General features: G+C 28.1%; 1 protein-coding gene across 2 annotated transcripts in view; it reads right to left on the bottom strand.

Moving 5' to 3' along the window:
- Nucleotides 1-1569: 1569 nt before the first annotated feature.
- Nucleotides 1570-17210, bottom strand: part of LOC136984311 (tubby-related protein 3-like) — a 54873-nt gene continuing 39232 nt past the window's right edge. The window contains exons 7-11 of one of the 2 annotated variants that reach the window (XM_067281244.1): nt 12561-12642; nt 12223-12306; nt 11950-12037; nt 10719-10793; nt 1570-1982 (exon numbers count right to left, since the gene is read on the bottom strand). In XM_067281244.1, coding sequence (XP_067137345.1) covers nt 1864-1982; nt 10719-10793; nt 11950-12037; nt 12223-12306; nt 12561-12642 — 448 coding nt within the window. In that variant the 3' untranslated portion in view covers nt 1570-1863. The remainder of the gene's footprint in view (nt 1983-10718; nt 10794-11949; nt 12038-12222; nt 12307-12560; nt 12643-17210) is intronic. The other variant, XM_067281245.1, reaches the window with a different exon arrangement.

The following is a 17210-nucleotide window of genomic DNA, read 5'->3' as shown; positions in this document are numbered from 1 at the left end:
CCATCATAAAGTTCGAATAAAAAACTTTTTTTCGTGTCATTGGTATCCTCTTTTTTCAGCACCTATTCAATATCTCGTGTTTAATTTGTGACAAGAAAAAAAGCAGACTATATCCTAAACGTTTTCCCATTCTTATTGTCGTAAATAAAAGTGTGCAGTAGATGAGAATGAGAACTATTATTTGTTAACCTATGTACACTGGTGTCCACAGTTAAAGCAATAAACACAAAACCTGTGTAAAATCAATACCATAAAACGTGAATGAATACTTTAATATTAGATCATATTTAAACCATCAAAGTACCATACTATCACGCAAGTGTCATCCAAATGAGATACAATAGCAGCACATCCGTGCGACAAAATGTGATGCGCTGTATATATGTATACAGCAAAATCGTTTTTGATAAACAGTCATGTGCTAGGACTGCTAACAGTGAGGAAGTGTTCCTGATACATCTTAGCTTATCAGGCATGCCTCAGAGAACGTATGTGAATGATTTATTGAGATTTTTTTTTTTTTTTTTTGTAACTCTTTCCGCCCAGTGGGCACTAAGAGGGCCTCTTACAGCAAGCCCATTATGGGTTCGGCCAGGCCCACAATGGGGCGGCCGGGTGGTGAGGGACGGGGACCGACATATCCGGACGGAACCACCCCCGAAAAATTCCTGGGGATTTCTCGACCCGTCCGGATTCGATCCCGGGTCCCCCAGGGCGGTAGGCTGGTAACCTTGACCGCTCGGCCATCCGGCCGCTCATTTATTTATTGAGATTGAAGGCAATTCATTTTTGTATTTTTGCCATTTTTTGTACTGTACAGTACATTTGTGTGTGTTGCTTTAATTTCGTACAGGAGTATAGTTGAGATAACAGTACCCGAAGAAGCTACTTTAAAGCTCAAAGTCAAATTAAAAGTTTGAAGTTTCATCTCTCAACAGTAAATTGTAGAGATGGGTGAATATCGCTTTTCCCGAATTAAATATTAACCAGATCTCGAATAATTGAATACCCCGAACACCTGTAATTCTTAGTAAGTACTCTGTAATTATTCAAATATTTTTAATTTTTGACTTAGTCCTCTCTGGTACTTCTGGATTGGCCATTGTGACTGTATGTATGGTGTAATATTGGAGGCATTCATAATATTCGAATTTATTCTTTTTATTAACGTAATATTAGAGATGTCAAATATCGAATGCTTTCAAGTATTCCGGTAGTAAATAGTTTTTAATATGTTAATTTATTAATATATTAAAATAAACAAAACAAGTTAAATAATAAATATTAAATACGTTATTAACTAAACAAATTTTATCAGATAATTGAAAATAAGTATTCGAGGTACGAAGTCTGGTTAATATTCGAATACGAAAAAAATAAAATTTGCCCATCTCTAGATAATAATTAATATGATTTTAATATGTTTATCTACTTTTCAAATATGTAAAATTTCATTTATTATTAACAAATAATGACCAAATGCATGCAAAATTAAGCACAAGCCTTTAAATTCATGAATATATAAATATTTAGCTTTGTTCGTCGCTTGTAAAATAATCGATATGTAAATTATTTTTATTTTCGTTACTTTATTAATCTATATTTATCCACGGCAGTTATTCGACTGGCTGGATAAATATAATTTACAAGTATAATAAGTTAAAAAATTTGTTCAAACTATTGTTTACAAATGAAATTTCGAAAGTTCATCCTTTTCTTTTTAGAATAAAAGTTACAAATTAAAAAAGAAAAACAAAAATGGTAAGTATACATCTAAAATCGCGATTCTCGATGTCGTTAGACGAGAGTCCATTTCAGGATTGTAAGAAGAGAAGAGATTTACAATCCAGCTGCATGTTATTATCAGTTGGACAATACATTAGCTAGAGCAATTCCAAATGCTTGCACGGCACACAATGGATAAGAATATTCTAAGTTGAAAGAATTTTCGTCTATTCTTCCGAAATTCATTATTCTTATACCTGAAAATAAAATAAAAAAAGAGTAAATCAAGCAATTTTATACGAAACTTTAATCATTTGGATAATCGTTATCATGTTTTGAGGAGTATCTGTAACAGATGTTATCACTTTTTGAGTTGCAGAGTAACGTGTTATTATGGAGATTGGTTGATAAATTTTAAAAAGTTTACATGTATCTAGTAAAGTCCTCTGTAAGTATAGGTTTAGTCTGGATGTTCTATAAAGTTCAAACTTCAGAAATAGCCTTCATTAAGCAAAAAATCTTTCACAATTGGAAAAAAAATAAAATAAAACATAAAATCATTCTACGAATATGATCTATAAAATGTAAATGCTTGATAAACAGAAGTAAATTGCAAATTTTCTTAATGGCAGTTGGTTTCATGAGGATTGATTTCATATATGAGATTAATCATTGTCAAGCCTAGATTCTTGATCCTAGTCTATACCTATTTTTGTCTCTAGTACTTTTATTGGCAAAGTTTCAACAATTATTAAAGAAAATTAAATGATATTTTTATGTTTCTGACAATTTACAAATCTCTACATAAAATATCACATGATATAATTCGAATAAAATTTTCAGAACTATCATTAATTTTTTCCAATGTTCATTCACATTGTTATTTTTCTAATTATATAATGAATTCCATTAACAATAATTTTGATTTTATGTTATTATAAATGTATATTTTCCCACAAAACCTTATTTTTGTATTTTAATGGTGAACATATGATTATATGAACATTCGATAATGGATTCGAATTCAACTAAACCATCGTAATTTATCATGGTTAATTCGGATTATGGATTTGATTAACTGATTCAAACTCATTGCGAGTTATCCAGCTGCAATAAATAGATCTAGAATTGAGACCAGGTAATATAAACACTGTAATATATTATAAACTTGTAGATTGAAATAAGCTTATCGTTTATTTTACTTATAAAAGATTAGTATAATGCTTATTATCTGCTGCGGTCTCTCTAATCCTCGTGTATAATCTAGATTATAGTATTAAGCACAGTAATTTATCAATAAGAATTCTACCGTCATTTTAGATTAATATAAATTCTTTAATAAAATTTTACATGGTTGTATAAAAATTCACTAAAAGATAGCATAGCAAAAATAGTATAGAGCACAAACTTTATGCAGATAAATTTATTTCATATATGTGTAGTTACTAAGGCTGAGTTTATCATAGCAACGACTTTTATGACAGAGCTGTAAAATATTCCTCATTCAAGAACAAGATTGTTTTAAATTTTTATGGTACATAAAGTATTGAAAATATCTATTTTTTCGGAATTATAAAAAATAATCGATAAAGCATGTTATTAATGTTTCATACTTTCATATACTCTTCATTAGTTGGCTATTTTTATCATTATTATGCATGAATTTCCTTCGATAAAGATCGTACGGATTAGATAGAAAGCTTTAAGTAGATAATGCATGAATAAATAAAAAATGAGTATAAAAACCTAAGTAAATTTTACATTAAAATATTTTTTTTTATATAAAATCAAAAGTATTTTCATTTGCATTAAGCATGTTTACAAATGCAGTTGACGACAGTTGTTTGCTATACTGGAATAGTAGCCTATACATATTTTTACATCAATATTACGGTATTCGAGCAATATTACAATATTCAAAAATAATAACTTAAAATTGAGATAAATTATATTATTCTAACAAAACTAATAGAATTTATATTAGCATATTTTGAATAAAGAAATTTCAAAAATGTTCTTTTAGAAATTGAAATGTGCGGAGTCTTGAATATAGAATTTCCAAAAAACACATACACATACGTATATATATATATATATACGTATGTGTATGTGTATATGTATGTGTATGTGTATATGTATGTGTATGTGTATGTGTATATATATATATATACATACACATACATATATATACATACACACACATATATATATATATATATATAGGCCTATATGTATAACGTATACCAGCATATAATTAAGGTTACCATACCCACATTATAAAAAGAGGACATCTAAGTAAAATTTTGATTAAAAAAAGTAAATTCAATTTAAGTTCTATTCTATAAAAAAAATACAAAAGTACATTTTCAATCTTACTTTTTGTTTATATTTTTTATATATAAATCAGTAACGATCCGCCTAGATAAAAATTTTACGTTCAACAGAAGGTTGCAGGTTGCCATACGTCCTCTTTTCCCCTGACATGCCGTCCGGGGAAAGGAGGACGTATGACAACCTTAACATATTGTAATATTGAAATGATAATATATATATATATGGAATAAAAGAATTAGATTAGTTTTCTCGAATTAGCAAATATATTTCTACATTCTAATGATCTAAATTTAGATTTATAAAAAGTGTTAAATAGTAATTTAAAATAATTTTAATAATTGTTAAAATATTTATTAAATTCGTCGTGTACTTCGATAAATTAATATTGCGGTAATGCAATATTACCGCAATATTAATTTATCGAAGTACACGACGACAAAAATTCTGTTTTAAAGTTTGTTTTACTTTCTAACATCCACTTTAAGGCATATTATTAATTCATAAAAGCACGGTACACTTAATTACATTAATTGATGAGTTTAGAGTTATGAGAGGAAATACAGCCTATATATATACATCTTTTTAATATGACTGATGTAAAAGCAAATTAATCATAAACAATTATGTAGAGATAAGTTTATTTTAATACAAAAATAAGTTTGAAAAAAACTGCCAAGAGCTCTTGCTCGACTTACCCGGCACTCGAACAGGAAATTAAGAGGACTGTTAGGAAGTCCGATAATTTTCAATTATACTACGATATAAAATTTACTTCTTTTAAAGCTTTTGTTGTTATTAATTTTATTAAATTATGATAAAAATCTTTGTTTTAAAAATATTTAAGTTTAAAAACACTATGACACTAGCTCGAAGTTAAAATTGTGTGAGAGATCAGACTTGAGAAAGAAAAATATTTTTCGGCTGCAAATTTCATTAAAAATTAGCTATAATTTTTCCCACGATTGTTAAAATTGTAAAGGACATGATTTTATCCCTCTGTGGAGTTACTTCCCTTTCATGATAGTGAAGATCTAGTGATGTTGTTTCCCAAACTCTGTCTCGTTGAGTTGGTTGGGTTCCGTGTGTATCACAATCCGATAGTTGATTCAGGTTCGATGGAAAGTACACTTCCACACTCAATTCAGAGAATATCTAGTTTATTTACAAAACAAAATACGTAGAATGTACAAGTTCGACAACATAATATATACAGGACAACAAAGTATGGTGTCTCACGTATTGTATTGTCTTCCGGGAACTATTAAACTCTGGAGAGGCCTCAGTCAGCTTGTGGAGTTGGCTCAACTGCACGGTCAGTCCAGTCTCCGCACTAACCCGTCCCTGAGACGTTTACCAGAGGAGAACACTCTCTCTACGCTCAGCGGGCTTCCAAGTGCCTGAGACTACCGTGTACCAGTCTATTGCCCTTCTCTCCTCCCTCTCCCATTTGCTCCGCTATTTAAGGGCTTTTTGGACAGAAAACTTCCGACCAATCACAAACCGTTTTTTCGTGAACAGCTTACACTCATGTCCGCTGTTATCCGACGAGAGTGGAGCTTACATTAACGTCCGCCACTTGTTTACGTTTAGTAGTTTTTTGATTTGGCAAGCGGCCTATCGTCTGACCACAGGTGGGTCCAATTGACAAGGTCGCGCTTCTTTTGTTCTCTCTCTGCTAAAAGGCCAATACTTCACAATGACGATACATCGAATGTGTCACCAGGAACTTGCAACAAGAAATTGTTATTGGACGTTGCCAATAAAGGGCAAGGAAGAAAAGAGGAAAGACCCCCAATAAAAGGCAATGACTGATGACGACAACAGTTCGTCCACGAGAGAAGTTCGTCCGTCTGACTAGGAGTTCGTCCGCCGAAAAAGGGGACAGTTCGTTCCTCCGAGAATCCGCCGTCATCGAAAGTTTGTCCTAGTCAGAGTTTCCTCAACGATCGAATACCTTAGTGACTTCCCTCCATCCTTAGTGATCCTCAATGAACTCCATAAAGTGAACACCTTGAATAAGTGAACTCTTTTAAAGTGACTCATTGAATAAGTGAACTCCTTTAAAGTGACTCATTGAAAAAGAGAACTCCTTGAAAAAGTGCACACCTCTATCCAAAGGTGAACTCCATCAATCCTTCGATTCGCCTCATATCCCTTACCCAGATATCTATGAACCTTATATGTGAACTCGCTCTCTCTCCAACTGGCGAACTAGTTAATATCGCAGATGTAACCTTTACTATGAGATAATAATCTTTTTGTAGAACTAGCTTAATTAATAAACGAAAATTGTTACTGTTTAATTTGTTTGGTGCACTTCCTCAATCTGTGCCATCCCTCGTATCAGATCCAAACGCCTACAACGCGACCGCTCGCGCTGAAAAAAACGAATTTTGCGACCACTTAGGTTTCTGTGTCTACCTTGAAGACACAGTGATGTCAGTCCTGACGAAATTGTCATCGCAAACGCGGTGTCGACCCTTCGGTCCCGTGGTGCCGAAGCATAGGGGGCTCTTCGCGCATTGTCACAATTGTGTGTGGTGCCATCCATTATTAGATGCTATTAAAATAACTTTTACATTATTGATTATTATAAAAAAAGGGCTTAACTTGATGAGTTTTTAAAAATATTGTAAATGCCAATAACAAGTAAAATTTCCATTAAGTCCGATCCCACTCGAGAGATGACACGCGACTCCCCTCTATCTTCCCCTTAAGTTCTGTACTACAAAATTTAATAGCACGAATGCCCTTATGTGCGAGTTAACAAGTCAAATTTCGTTTCTGAATTTTTACCCCATTCTGAGATACTAAAAGAAATAGCGCGACACACACATAAGTTTATTCCGTGAATTTTTTCCTGCTTTTTTGATTTATTTTTTGGATTTAAGATCTCAAAACGTCGAGATTTGCAAAAAACCCGGAGGCAGTGGCGTAGCGTAGTGGGGGCGGTAGGGGCGGCCCGCCCCGGGCGGCACTTTTAGCGGGCGACAAAATTTCACAATAAATAATAATAATACAATACACCTGTACAATACACAATAATGATGATTGTTTTTGCCGAAAAGTTCTTTAGAATTACTGTATATTTTAGTCTTTTAAATTGAGATACCTAAATAAGGGGGCGGCGAATTTTCCTCCGCCCAGGGCGGCTGACACCCACGCTACGCCCCTGCCCGGAGGGTAAAATTTGACACAAATACAATACTTTCCCGTGTTATGTTATAACAACCGGGAAAGTAAAACACGTTTCACATTCGGTTTATGTCACCTTGCTTCAATTGTTTGAAATCCCGGGCTGACCTCTTTCGCTACTGTGGAGAAATGTAACTTTACAACTAAAGGTTGTAACATTAGCGTCAACAACTACAACAAAATATACACGGGGATATATTCCCGTAAGAATATCGATTGTTTTTCACCTAATACAATGGGTGATTCGGTATTGGTTAATAATCGACCGGTGTTCCTACTCCAATTAGAACACATCAACAGTAAAAAAAGCTGGCGAACAATTCGTTTAGAAAGAGTTCGTTTAGGAGAGATTATTGTTTGGTGTGAGCACCTGGAGACAAGCAGTCAGAAGAGAATTATCTGAAGGGATCAATCTGAATACGCGGGACCATCAAACAACGGTAAAAACCTCATAAAATACAATCATTTAAAATTAAAAGACAATTACAACTAATTAAAAACGAAATATAATAAAAAATTTTAAACTTCTTTATTGATAATCATATTTCTGATAATTAATTTATTAAGTTTTTACACTCATTTAATGGAGCTAGAATGTACGAATTTGGAGTGAATTATACTAACGCTTATATTAATAATTTAAGAATAATACAGTGATAAAATTTTATGATGTAAAATGATAATAATTTTAAGAATTTATCTATAAAAGAAGTATTATCAAAAATGTAAATAAAATTTAACTTTAAAATAATTTTAAGGTAAAATCTTATTTAAATAAAAAAAGCGTCAAAAAGTCTCAAGATAAATGCAAATCTAAGAATTGTATTATTTGAATAAAATTCATAAAAACATGCATAATTTCTTAATATAAAAATTCTAATAGAAACAATAATTTGAAAAAAACATAAACGCGATTAAAAAACAAAATTAAAAACTTTTTACTTTTAAGATGAAATTTCAAATCTATTTTCTCTTTCCTGTAAACACTAACAAAGAAATAAAATAAAAACCTAACGCAAGAACAAGAAAAAAACAATTTAACTCGGTATACATCACGTACTGAACAGTACAACACGTAAACGTGACCGAAACAATTACAAAAGAATACAAATAGAAAAAAATTGCAGTGTAGTTCATTAGGACATAAAAATAGAAAAATATGTATAGAAAGAATAAAATATGTGACCAAATAAATAAACAAAAGCAAATGAAAAGCATCTGCAAAACTTAAACAGAAATAACGTGGACAAGAAACGACAAATATGAGATGTGGTTACCGTTTATGTTTACACTTGTTATATGATACAGAACAGATAGGTAACAATAAATTTTATAAAACCTTTCTATCGATATCAGAAAAATTTTATTTTTCCATTATTAAATAAAAATTGCGAATTTTATAATGCACACCATGTTAAAAAACAAATAAAAACGTTATTTAAATTTTTTTTTAAATTCCTATATATCGATTTATTGATTTATGAGAATTTATATTTATATATAAAAAAATGAAGCAGTTGCCTTTTGTTTCGTTTTAGTAAAACTAAAATTCCATAAGATTTGTGTTAATAAAAAACAAAGAAACTGCCAGTTCACCATTTTGAAGTACTAGCGATGTTGCAGCCGAAGTTTTCATCTCTAAAACGTGAACGTCGAACGTCAAACGTCGAGCGCCGCTATCTTGTAAGCGGCGCTCGACGTTCGACGTTCAGTTTCTTGTTTCTTTCTGTCATCGATATTCTAATAAATTAAATAAGAAACTTAAAAAATTCCAACAACGAGCAAAAATAATTTAAAATTCCTACCATCTGTTATGATATTTCATTTTAAAACATTTTTATATTTATTAATTATTATATAGTGACAAATGCTTCATTTTGAAGCTAGATATGAATTTTATAAGAAATATATAAATGCTAACAAAAATTATTGTGATAATAATTCCTGGATGCAATTTTTAATCATATTTTTAATTTATTTAATTTAAAATATATGATATGGATATCAAATTATTAGTGTCTTGTTCCTGTACAGTACATCATATCAATACTTTTCCTGACAACAACAGTGACATTTTAGTCATATATGCAACTCCGTTCTGGGGAAATTTTTGAATTGAAATAACGTGACTTCCGGTCTATACCAGAAGTTCCTGCAAAGTTAATTGGGGCCTCCTGCTCGTAAGCTTTTTTTATCCGTTCTCGACTTTCATCTGTCTAACTCCGTTCTCGAGATTAAGGAAGAACGACAGTGGGAATTTATAAGTCTACAATTTCTTCAAATTGCAGCCTTATAATAAATAAAATCTTCATTAAGTCCGACTCCATTCGAGATATGACACATATCCTCCCCTCTATCTCCCCACTTTCTCGACCTTTAACCACCAAAATTTTATAGCATCAATCCCCGAATATACAGGCTTCCCTGCAAAATTTCAGAAATTTTCGAGAAACGATACGGGAGTTATTAAGCTTCAAAGTAGGTGAACAAAATCATGCACCACACAAACACACACATCCATATATACAGAAAACTTCGCAGTTTCTTTTTTGCATTTTAAGGTCCCGAGTCAAAAAATGTAAAAATCTTGGGAAGCATTTATTGACCGATCACCATACTTTCCCTCTTACATACAACAGCCGAGAAAATATTAAATAACAATATGTATAAAACTGTATTCACGAAAATACAATCCAAACTATAATTGCTATAAACTAAAACCTCTCAAATATCAAAAGCCATACAATCATAAGGCTGGTCGATTCGTTTATACTCATTTCTCTCAGATGTCAGCGCTTACAATAACTTTAGTGAGAGCAGCTGAGGTAGACAAAGAAATAGGTAAAAAATAAAATTGTTCTTTACAAAATTTAAATATATACGTATAAGAAATAAAACACACACACACACACACACACACACACACACACACACACACACAAATAAATTACTTAAAGACTTTAATTTAATTAGCCGTTTGAATCTTTTCACGTGGCTAATTAACATATTAATTTTGTTTAATTTATTTGCTCAATTTTGCTTCTCATATTTTTTTGACATAAAGTTTTGTTATTACATATGTTTTACATGGTTTTTTTATTTCAACATTTATTTATTTCTTTTTACATGACTACATTTGTTAATTATTTCTTAAGACATTTATTACAAAGGTACTAAGAAAATAACAGTTTGCCTTCACGTGCAGTTTCATTTATTGAAAAAAAACTCTAAAATCTACTTTTTTACATTATAATTGTTCTTTTTTTAATTCAATTTTATTCAAAACTTTCATTTTTTATTAAAAAGTTTTTATAAATGTAAGTAAGTGTACTGTACGATTTATAAAAATAAAATTCAACTAATGCACTAAAGGAAAAAAATCAATATAATTCAACAATAAAATTTCTATATGCATTAAAATTATCTAAATATAAAAAAAATTAATAATAATAATAAATTCTTACTCGATTTTTCGTCCATTAAAACAAAGTTTTTCTCTTCTGAAAATACATTTTTACTATTTAAATTGAAATGATTTTCTGTAATTTAAAATTAAATTTTCATTAAAATTAATTAACTATTTAAATACTTATTTAAATTTTTAAAATAGATTAAATATAAATTTATTTAATTAAACAGGTGATAACTGTGTTAACTTTTTTAAAAAAAATTTTATGTCTTTATAAAATAGGCTGCTTATGATGATAATTGATAATTTTAAATAAATTATTTTTAAATAGAATTATAAATTATGCAAAACAGGAAGTTATAATACAGATTAATGAGGTAAGAACACATTAATATCTTAATTCACGAAATAACTATTCTAACAATAGAATATGTAATTGAATGTTGTTACATTATTTTTGTTAATAAACAAATTTATCAATTAAATAAGTTTAAAGTTTATTTTAATATCATATAAATATCAATAAAATCTAAATTTCAATCATAACTCATATATTCAGTATGAAATTTTAATTATAATTATCAAAAATTTCTAATGAATGTATAAAATTATACAAGTAATTAATTTAAATATTGATTTAGAATTATAATTAGCATATAAATAAATTTCTATAACTTCATAGAAAATTTGCATAGTGTCTGCTCTCTAACTCAATTTGTTTGCATTTAAAATTGGCTTTAAATCGAGTGTGGCGCTAAACTGAAGAGCCTCAAACAATGAAAATCACGAGTTTAGTAAACAAGTATTCTGTTAATGCTACAAATAAGTTAATTTCTGAATATTTCTCGGATATAATTTTAAAATTTATATAAAATATAAAGTTCTTATAGACTCAAACTTTGTAGACACTTAAAATTTATTTACTGAAATTTGAACTAATAATATAAGTAATTACAATTAACTATCATTAAAAATACTTTGTAAATCTAATTGAAAAAATTTATTTATTCAAATTTTATAAAATGTGAAAAATTTTCTAATTTTTGAATTTTTTTAAGTCGTTATCTCTCTATTCTAATGGGAAAACACAAATGTTACCACGTTAACGAATTCAAATGATAACATTGAAAACTGTCGATTATGCGTCGCCTAAGGATAATCAAGAGTTGTCATTTAGCAAAATGGGAATGGTACTTAATAGCAAATTGTTCTTTATACGTCCACACTAATCACACTTATTTGTAGAAAGTTAATGAAACATGCTGCACGACAAGAATAAAACTTACGCTTGTGTGATTCCGTAAAGGTCTTACGAAGAATGAAGGTTTTGAAATTTCCATAACGTTTTTTTCTATCGAAATAATTGATGAGATGCTAGAAGCAGAAGGAATAAAAATCGAAAAATTATATATATATATATGTGTGTGTATATAGATACGGACGAATATATATTACAAATAAGAAAAAAGTTCTAGGTCTATGTATTATTCAAAGGATGTCAAGTTAAGAGCAATATTTTCCTTGTTATCATAAATTACTTTTTTAAGCAGAATACTTACTGAAGAATCTTGGCATTCTGACGGAAGACAAGGGACAACAACAGAAATTTTTCTTTGTTTTCTCAAACCCAGCACATTTGTTTGCTATAAAATTTAATTAACGTCGGTTTTTTTATTGTCATTTTCTTATAATTACGTTTTTTCGATTACCATTTTTCTTTATTAATGCTACTTAGATGCTGTTTAACTTCTTATCGCAATTATTTTAATATTTAATTTTTTAATATTTTCACAGTAATTAATATACTATTTTTTGGTAAATTTGTTACAGTTTCTAAAAATTTAATCGGCTTTATTAGAATGGATTATTTCTTTCGAAAAAATTATAATTTACTTACGCATATAAAAGCGGCTAGTTCTTCTCTCTTTGAGCTACTTTCGGAACCATATAAATAAAAATTAGTAGAAAAAATATTTGATCTGAAAAGAGAGAGAAAAAATAATTCTTAATTAAATTTTTTAAACTAAACCATGCTTGCATACTAATTTCATTTAGAATTTAAATTACAGTCTGATTAAAAAAGAACGGTAAGAAAATCCCGTAAAGAAAACATTGTTGTGAGTACAAATCAATATTTCTTATTGCAAATTAATCGAAACTTCAATCTTAGTATTTTAAATTCATTATGCTACAAGAAAATTACGAAATCAGTTAATAAACCATATTTATTAGATAATTGCATAAGAGCATGTAACTCACTAAAGGTTTGTATTTTTTACATTGTTCTTTCGGATGTAACCAGGAATTTAAAAAATTCAAAAAATAATATTTCTAAATATTAAATTATTTATTCTTTTCATTCAATATAGATGAAATCTCATTATAGGTTTTTTACAGTATTCTTCTTTAGTTATCTCTCTGTTTGTTAAGTTGGAAAAAGAAGATTAGTTCAAAATCTTCTACGATCCCAAATGTTTTCCTTAATCACCTAAAACTGCTATAAACAACAATAGATTTCTATTGTAGTTTCGTTCTTCTAGTTAATAATAAATAGTTTCTATTTTCTAAGTTTCTTTTATACAGAATTATAACATTAAATGCTTATATAATTAAAACTTAGTCCTTTAAACGTACAACAAAGCTATAACCGTTATATAAAAATATAAGATAAAAGAATTCATTCCATTGAACAAAGACTTTATAAAAAAAGGAAAAAATAAATAAAATAGATTTCTTCGAAAAAGAAGATTTTTCCACGAAATATTTTTAGATTTTTAAGCCTTCTCTAAATCACTCTGATATAAAAGTTTTTAAAGAACACACAGAAAAAGCCTTGAAAGAGACAATAATTCAGAACAAGAACTATCTCTACTAATTGGACAGTACCAAACTATTTACAGAGCAAAATGTTGAAAATCTAATAATCACGGCAGCTATGAAAGAAAATAGTAAATAAAAAAGATTCCATTTTATAAATGGATCTTTGTCAATTATGTCAGATTTCAGCCAGAAAGGATACAAAAACATTACTTGAAAGAAAGTTCTCTTAATAATAAATTGGTAATATATATAATATATATATATATATATATATATATATATATATATATAATAGAATTTATATTATAAATTGATATAAAAGCATAAACAGATGATCTTGTATTCACATCCATCTATATATAAAATATGCTTTGATTGATATAGTATCAATAATAAAATCATCAAAAATAATCTTCATACATTCATGCTCAGATAGACTTAACCTTCCACGTAATTTCCTCTTTTCTTGTTTTTCTGTCAAGATTTATACATTAAGTTATAGTTCATTGTATAGATCACTGCCAAAAAAATAAATTCTTTTTCATACTCCGTTTTAAAATTTATACCTAGGGAAAAAAGCAAACTAAGACAAAAATAAGAAAGTATTAAACACAAGTTAAAAAGTCTCTAAACGGTTGTAAGATATTTTTTTTTATTTTGGGTAACTTTTTAAGTTAAGTAAGTATTGATATAACATATGTAAAATTAATAGCATAATTACGGAAACGATTTCTTAAACTCTATTTTTCAGTATTTTTTTATTACACTAAATACTTAATATGCTTTAATATAAAAAATTTAATTTTTAAATTTGTTTATATTGTTTATTAAACTAAATTATTTTAAATTAAATTATACTTTTGAAAAATTCTATAAAATTAGAGAACATGATAAAGCAAAGAGAAAAGATACGAAATTAAACGTAAGGATTATACAAATTATATTTGCTTAATTTTATAATAAAATTAATCTTTTCTTTCACAAAAAGTGCAGTAAACGTTATCTCTTATACAACTTCGAATGCTTCCATTTTTACTGAGTGCGATAAGATATTCTATAGGCCTCTTTGAGCTGATTCTGTCATTCTCATATCCTCTGTTTTAATTACTCTTATAAATTCTTGGATAGGTTTTTAAGACTTATTTCTCGTCTTAAATCCATTTTATGGCATTTTTAAAAGTAATTATAGAGCCATTTCAAATTGATAACTACAATTGTACAAAATCAATTTATGAATAACCTAACAAATGTAATTGCCTTAAAGGTATCGTCTTATTATGATTATTAATTTCATGTTAGCAAATAAAAAATGGGATTTCTGTTAAATAAAATTAATTCGTAAAAATCTTGATATCAATTATATAAGCTGAAATTAAAGAGATGATTATAAATACAGTATGGCAGTATTAAAATAACATTAAACTGAAAACTATTATTTAATTTATGCGTTTTTTATTAAAATCGTAAATCATCTTTATTAGACGGAAGAGATGCAGATTTTTACAAAATAAATGTAAAGCATAAATGAAACTGACATTCGTTCAAAACAAGAAATAATTTCTGTATTTAACTATAAATATTAAAAATAATTAGCTAATTCTCTTCTCAATGATAATAAAGTAGTAACAACAGTTTATTAAATTGTAGTCTGGAAAGTGTACAGAATTTATTTTTACAAAGTTCTTTCGTATGATAAAAAATATAAAATAAAAATTTTTTCATTTCTCCTCATAAAATATCTCTCTAACATTTATTTTATATATTTTTATATCATCATGTTCATGTACCGAGTTAGCTATAAAGTTTAAAATATGGCAATTCGAGATGTAAAACTAAAACAATTAAATTTATATAATTACAATTCTAAACTCAATTCTATGCACTAAATGAATAAAATAAAAATTACTTAGGATGAATTCTTTCCAATTATTTACGTCATTTCACGAGAAAACTACTCCATAAACAATCACATGATCAATGTACGAAGAATGAAATGCACTGTTATAAAGATTTATCTCTTCCGTAAAATTAAAATAAAATTTATTAAGCAATTAATAACATCCATGCTTTATTTATTATCGTAGTAATCAGGATTATTTGTGTTAGAATTTTTAAGTGAAGTAATAAATAAAGAAATCACGTGTCTATAAAAGACGAAAATTAACCCTTATCGATTTATTATATTAACTTCCTCAGTTGGAAATTAAATATTATTTTTTTTCTACAATTTATCTCTTACAAGATACTCAAAATAAAAATATATTTTCTTTTTTTAACAACCAACTATGTATATGTTAGATTATCGAATAAAAGATTCATATCTTTTATCTCACTACCGATATCTATAAGCATTTTCTCTGGCAAAATTCCAATAAACTAACATAATTTTGGAGTTTCACTGATGATAAAAGTGTTTACTTTACATTTTCAACAATTGTTAGCTGTTCCTTTCGCATTCTTCGCTATGAAATTTAATCATAAAAGTTGCTACAATTTCTAGAGTATGGCTTAATCTTCAAAAAGTTTGCAAAACTTTGATCGTATTTGCAAAATAGCGAATAGCAAAGAGATTAATAAAATAAAAAATGTCTACACAATGCTTCACATCACCAGTGCTCATACTCGTCTAGAATCACAGGAGCGTATATTTATTGATAAAACTAGCAGAATTGCAAGTATTTCGAGTGACAACAATAATGATCGATGAATTTCTCTTCACTAAATTACACGTAACTATTTGCTTGATTTACTTAATAAATATTAAGGAAATCAAGCAAAATTCACTCATTTTTTAAAATACTCATCTAAAAAAAATAAATGAAAATAAATTAGAATAACTTTTTATGTGAAAATTAAAACACGAAAATAATATTTTTATTATCTTTTTTAATTTTTACTTTACCTAATCATTTTTCGAATTTTTATTGACCAAAGGAGAAATTACTTTTAAAAACAATTTTATTCACCTTTTATCATTGATTGGTTCTTAGCGCTAATCAAATAACCCTACTTTTATAATTAACTTTTATTTTAAAAATAAATCTACATCTTCATCAAGCAGTTCTTCTTATTGTTCATTTTAAATTCAAATCAGCTAATCAGATTAGAGGAGGGTGTGGTTTAATTAACATGTAAATTTCGTTAACCAATCAAGTAAAAAAAAAAGAACATGCTTAAGGTGGTTATTGATTATATAAGCCAATAGACATGTGTTAACATAATTTTAATCATCCAATAAACGATCGATAAACCAGTTAATTTAGAAAGTGTATTAATTATTATAGATATTATATTACGTTACATTATCTATTACATCTTTGGTATACTTATATTAAATTATCGAATAAATTTATTGTGTTTTTATTCATTTAAACTGTACAACGAAAAGAAATAGTAGTAATGTCGAAAAGTTATTATTTCGATGACTTTCAACTCCCTGGAGTAATTTCACAAGTTTATACCAATTCGTATAAATTTGATACCAATGTGAGTCTATGTTTCATACTTATACATAAACTTATCACTGTTGTCTTTATCTCAATTTGAAAATACAAATAAAATAAATTTATTACTTGCATAACTGTAAAACCTGCAACATTGGTTTCAAGTTAAACAAACGATGAAATATGAACCAACATATCTCCATTTTATGTCTATCGATTTAATGCTAAGTTTTGCAAACAAAAAGTCATTACAATCTTAAGTTTGTATTTTATACTATAAAGTT

The sequence above is a fragment of the Centruroides vittatus genome, unplaced genomic scaffold, assembly GCF_030686945.1.
Source record: "Centruroides vittatus isolate TY-2023 unplaced genomic scaffold, ASM3068694v2 contig_912, whole genome shotgun sequence".
In the NCBI taxonomy this organism is placed as follows: Eukaryota; Metazoa; Arthropoda; class Arachnida; order Scorpiones; family Buthidae; genus Centruroides; species Centruroides vittatus.
This window is presented reverse-complemented; position numbering and strand designations above follow the sequence as displayed.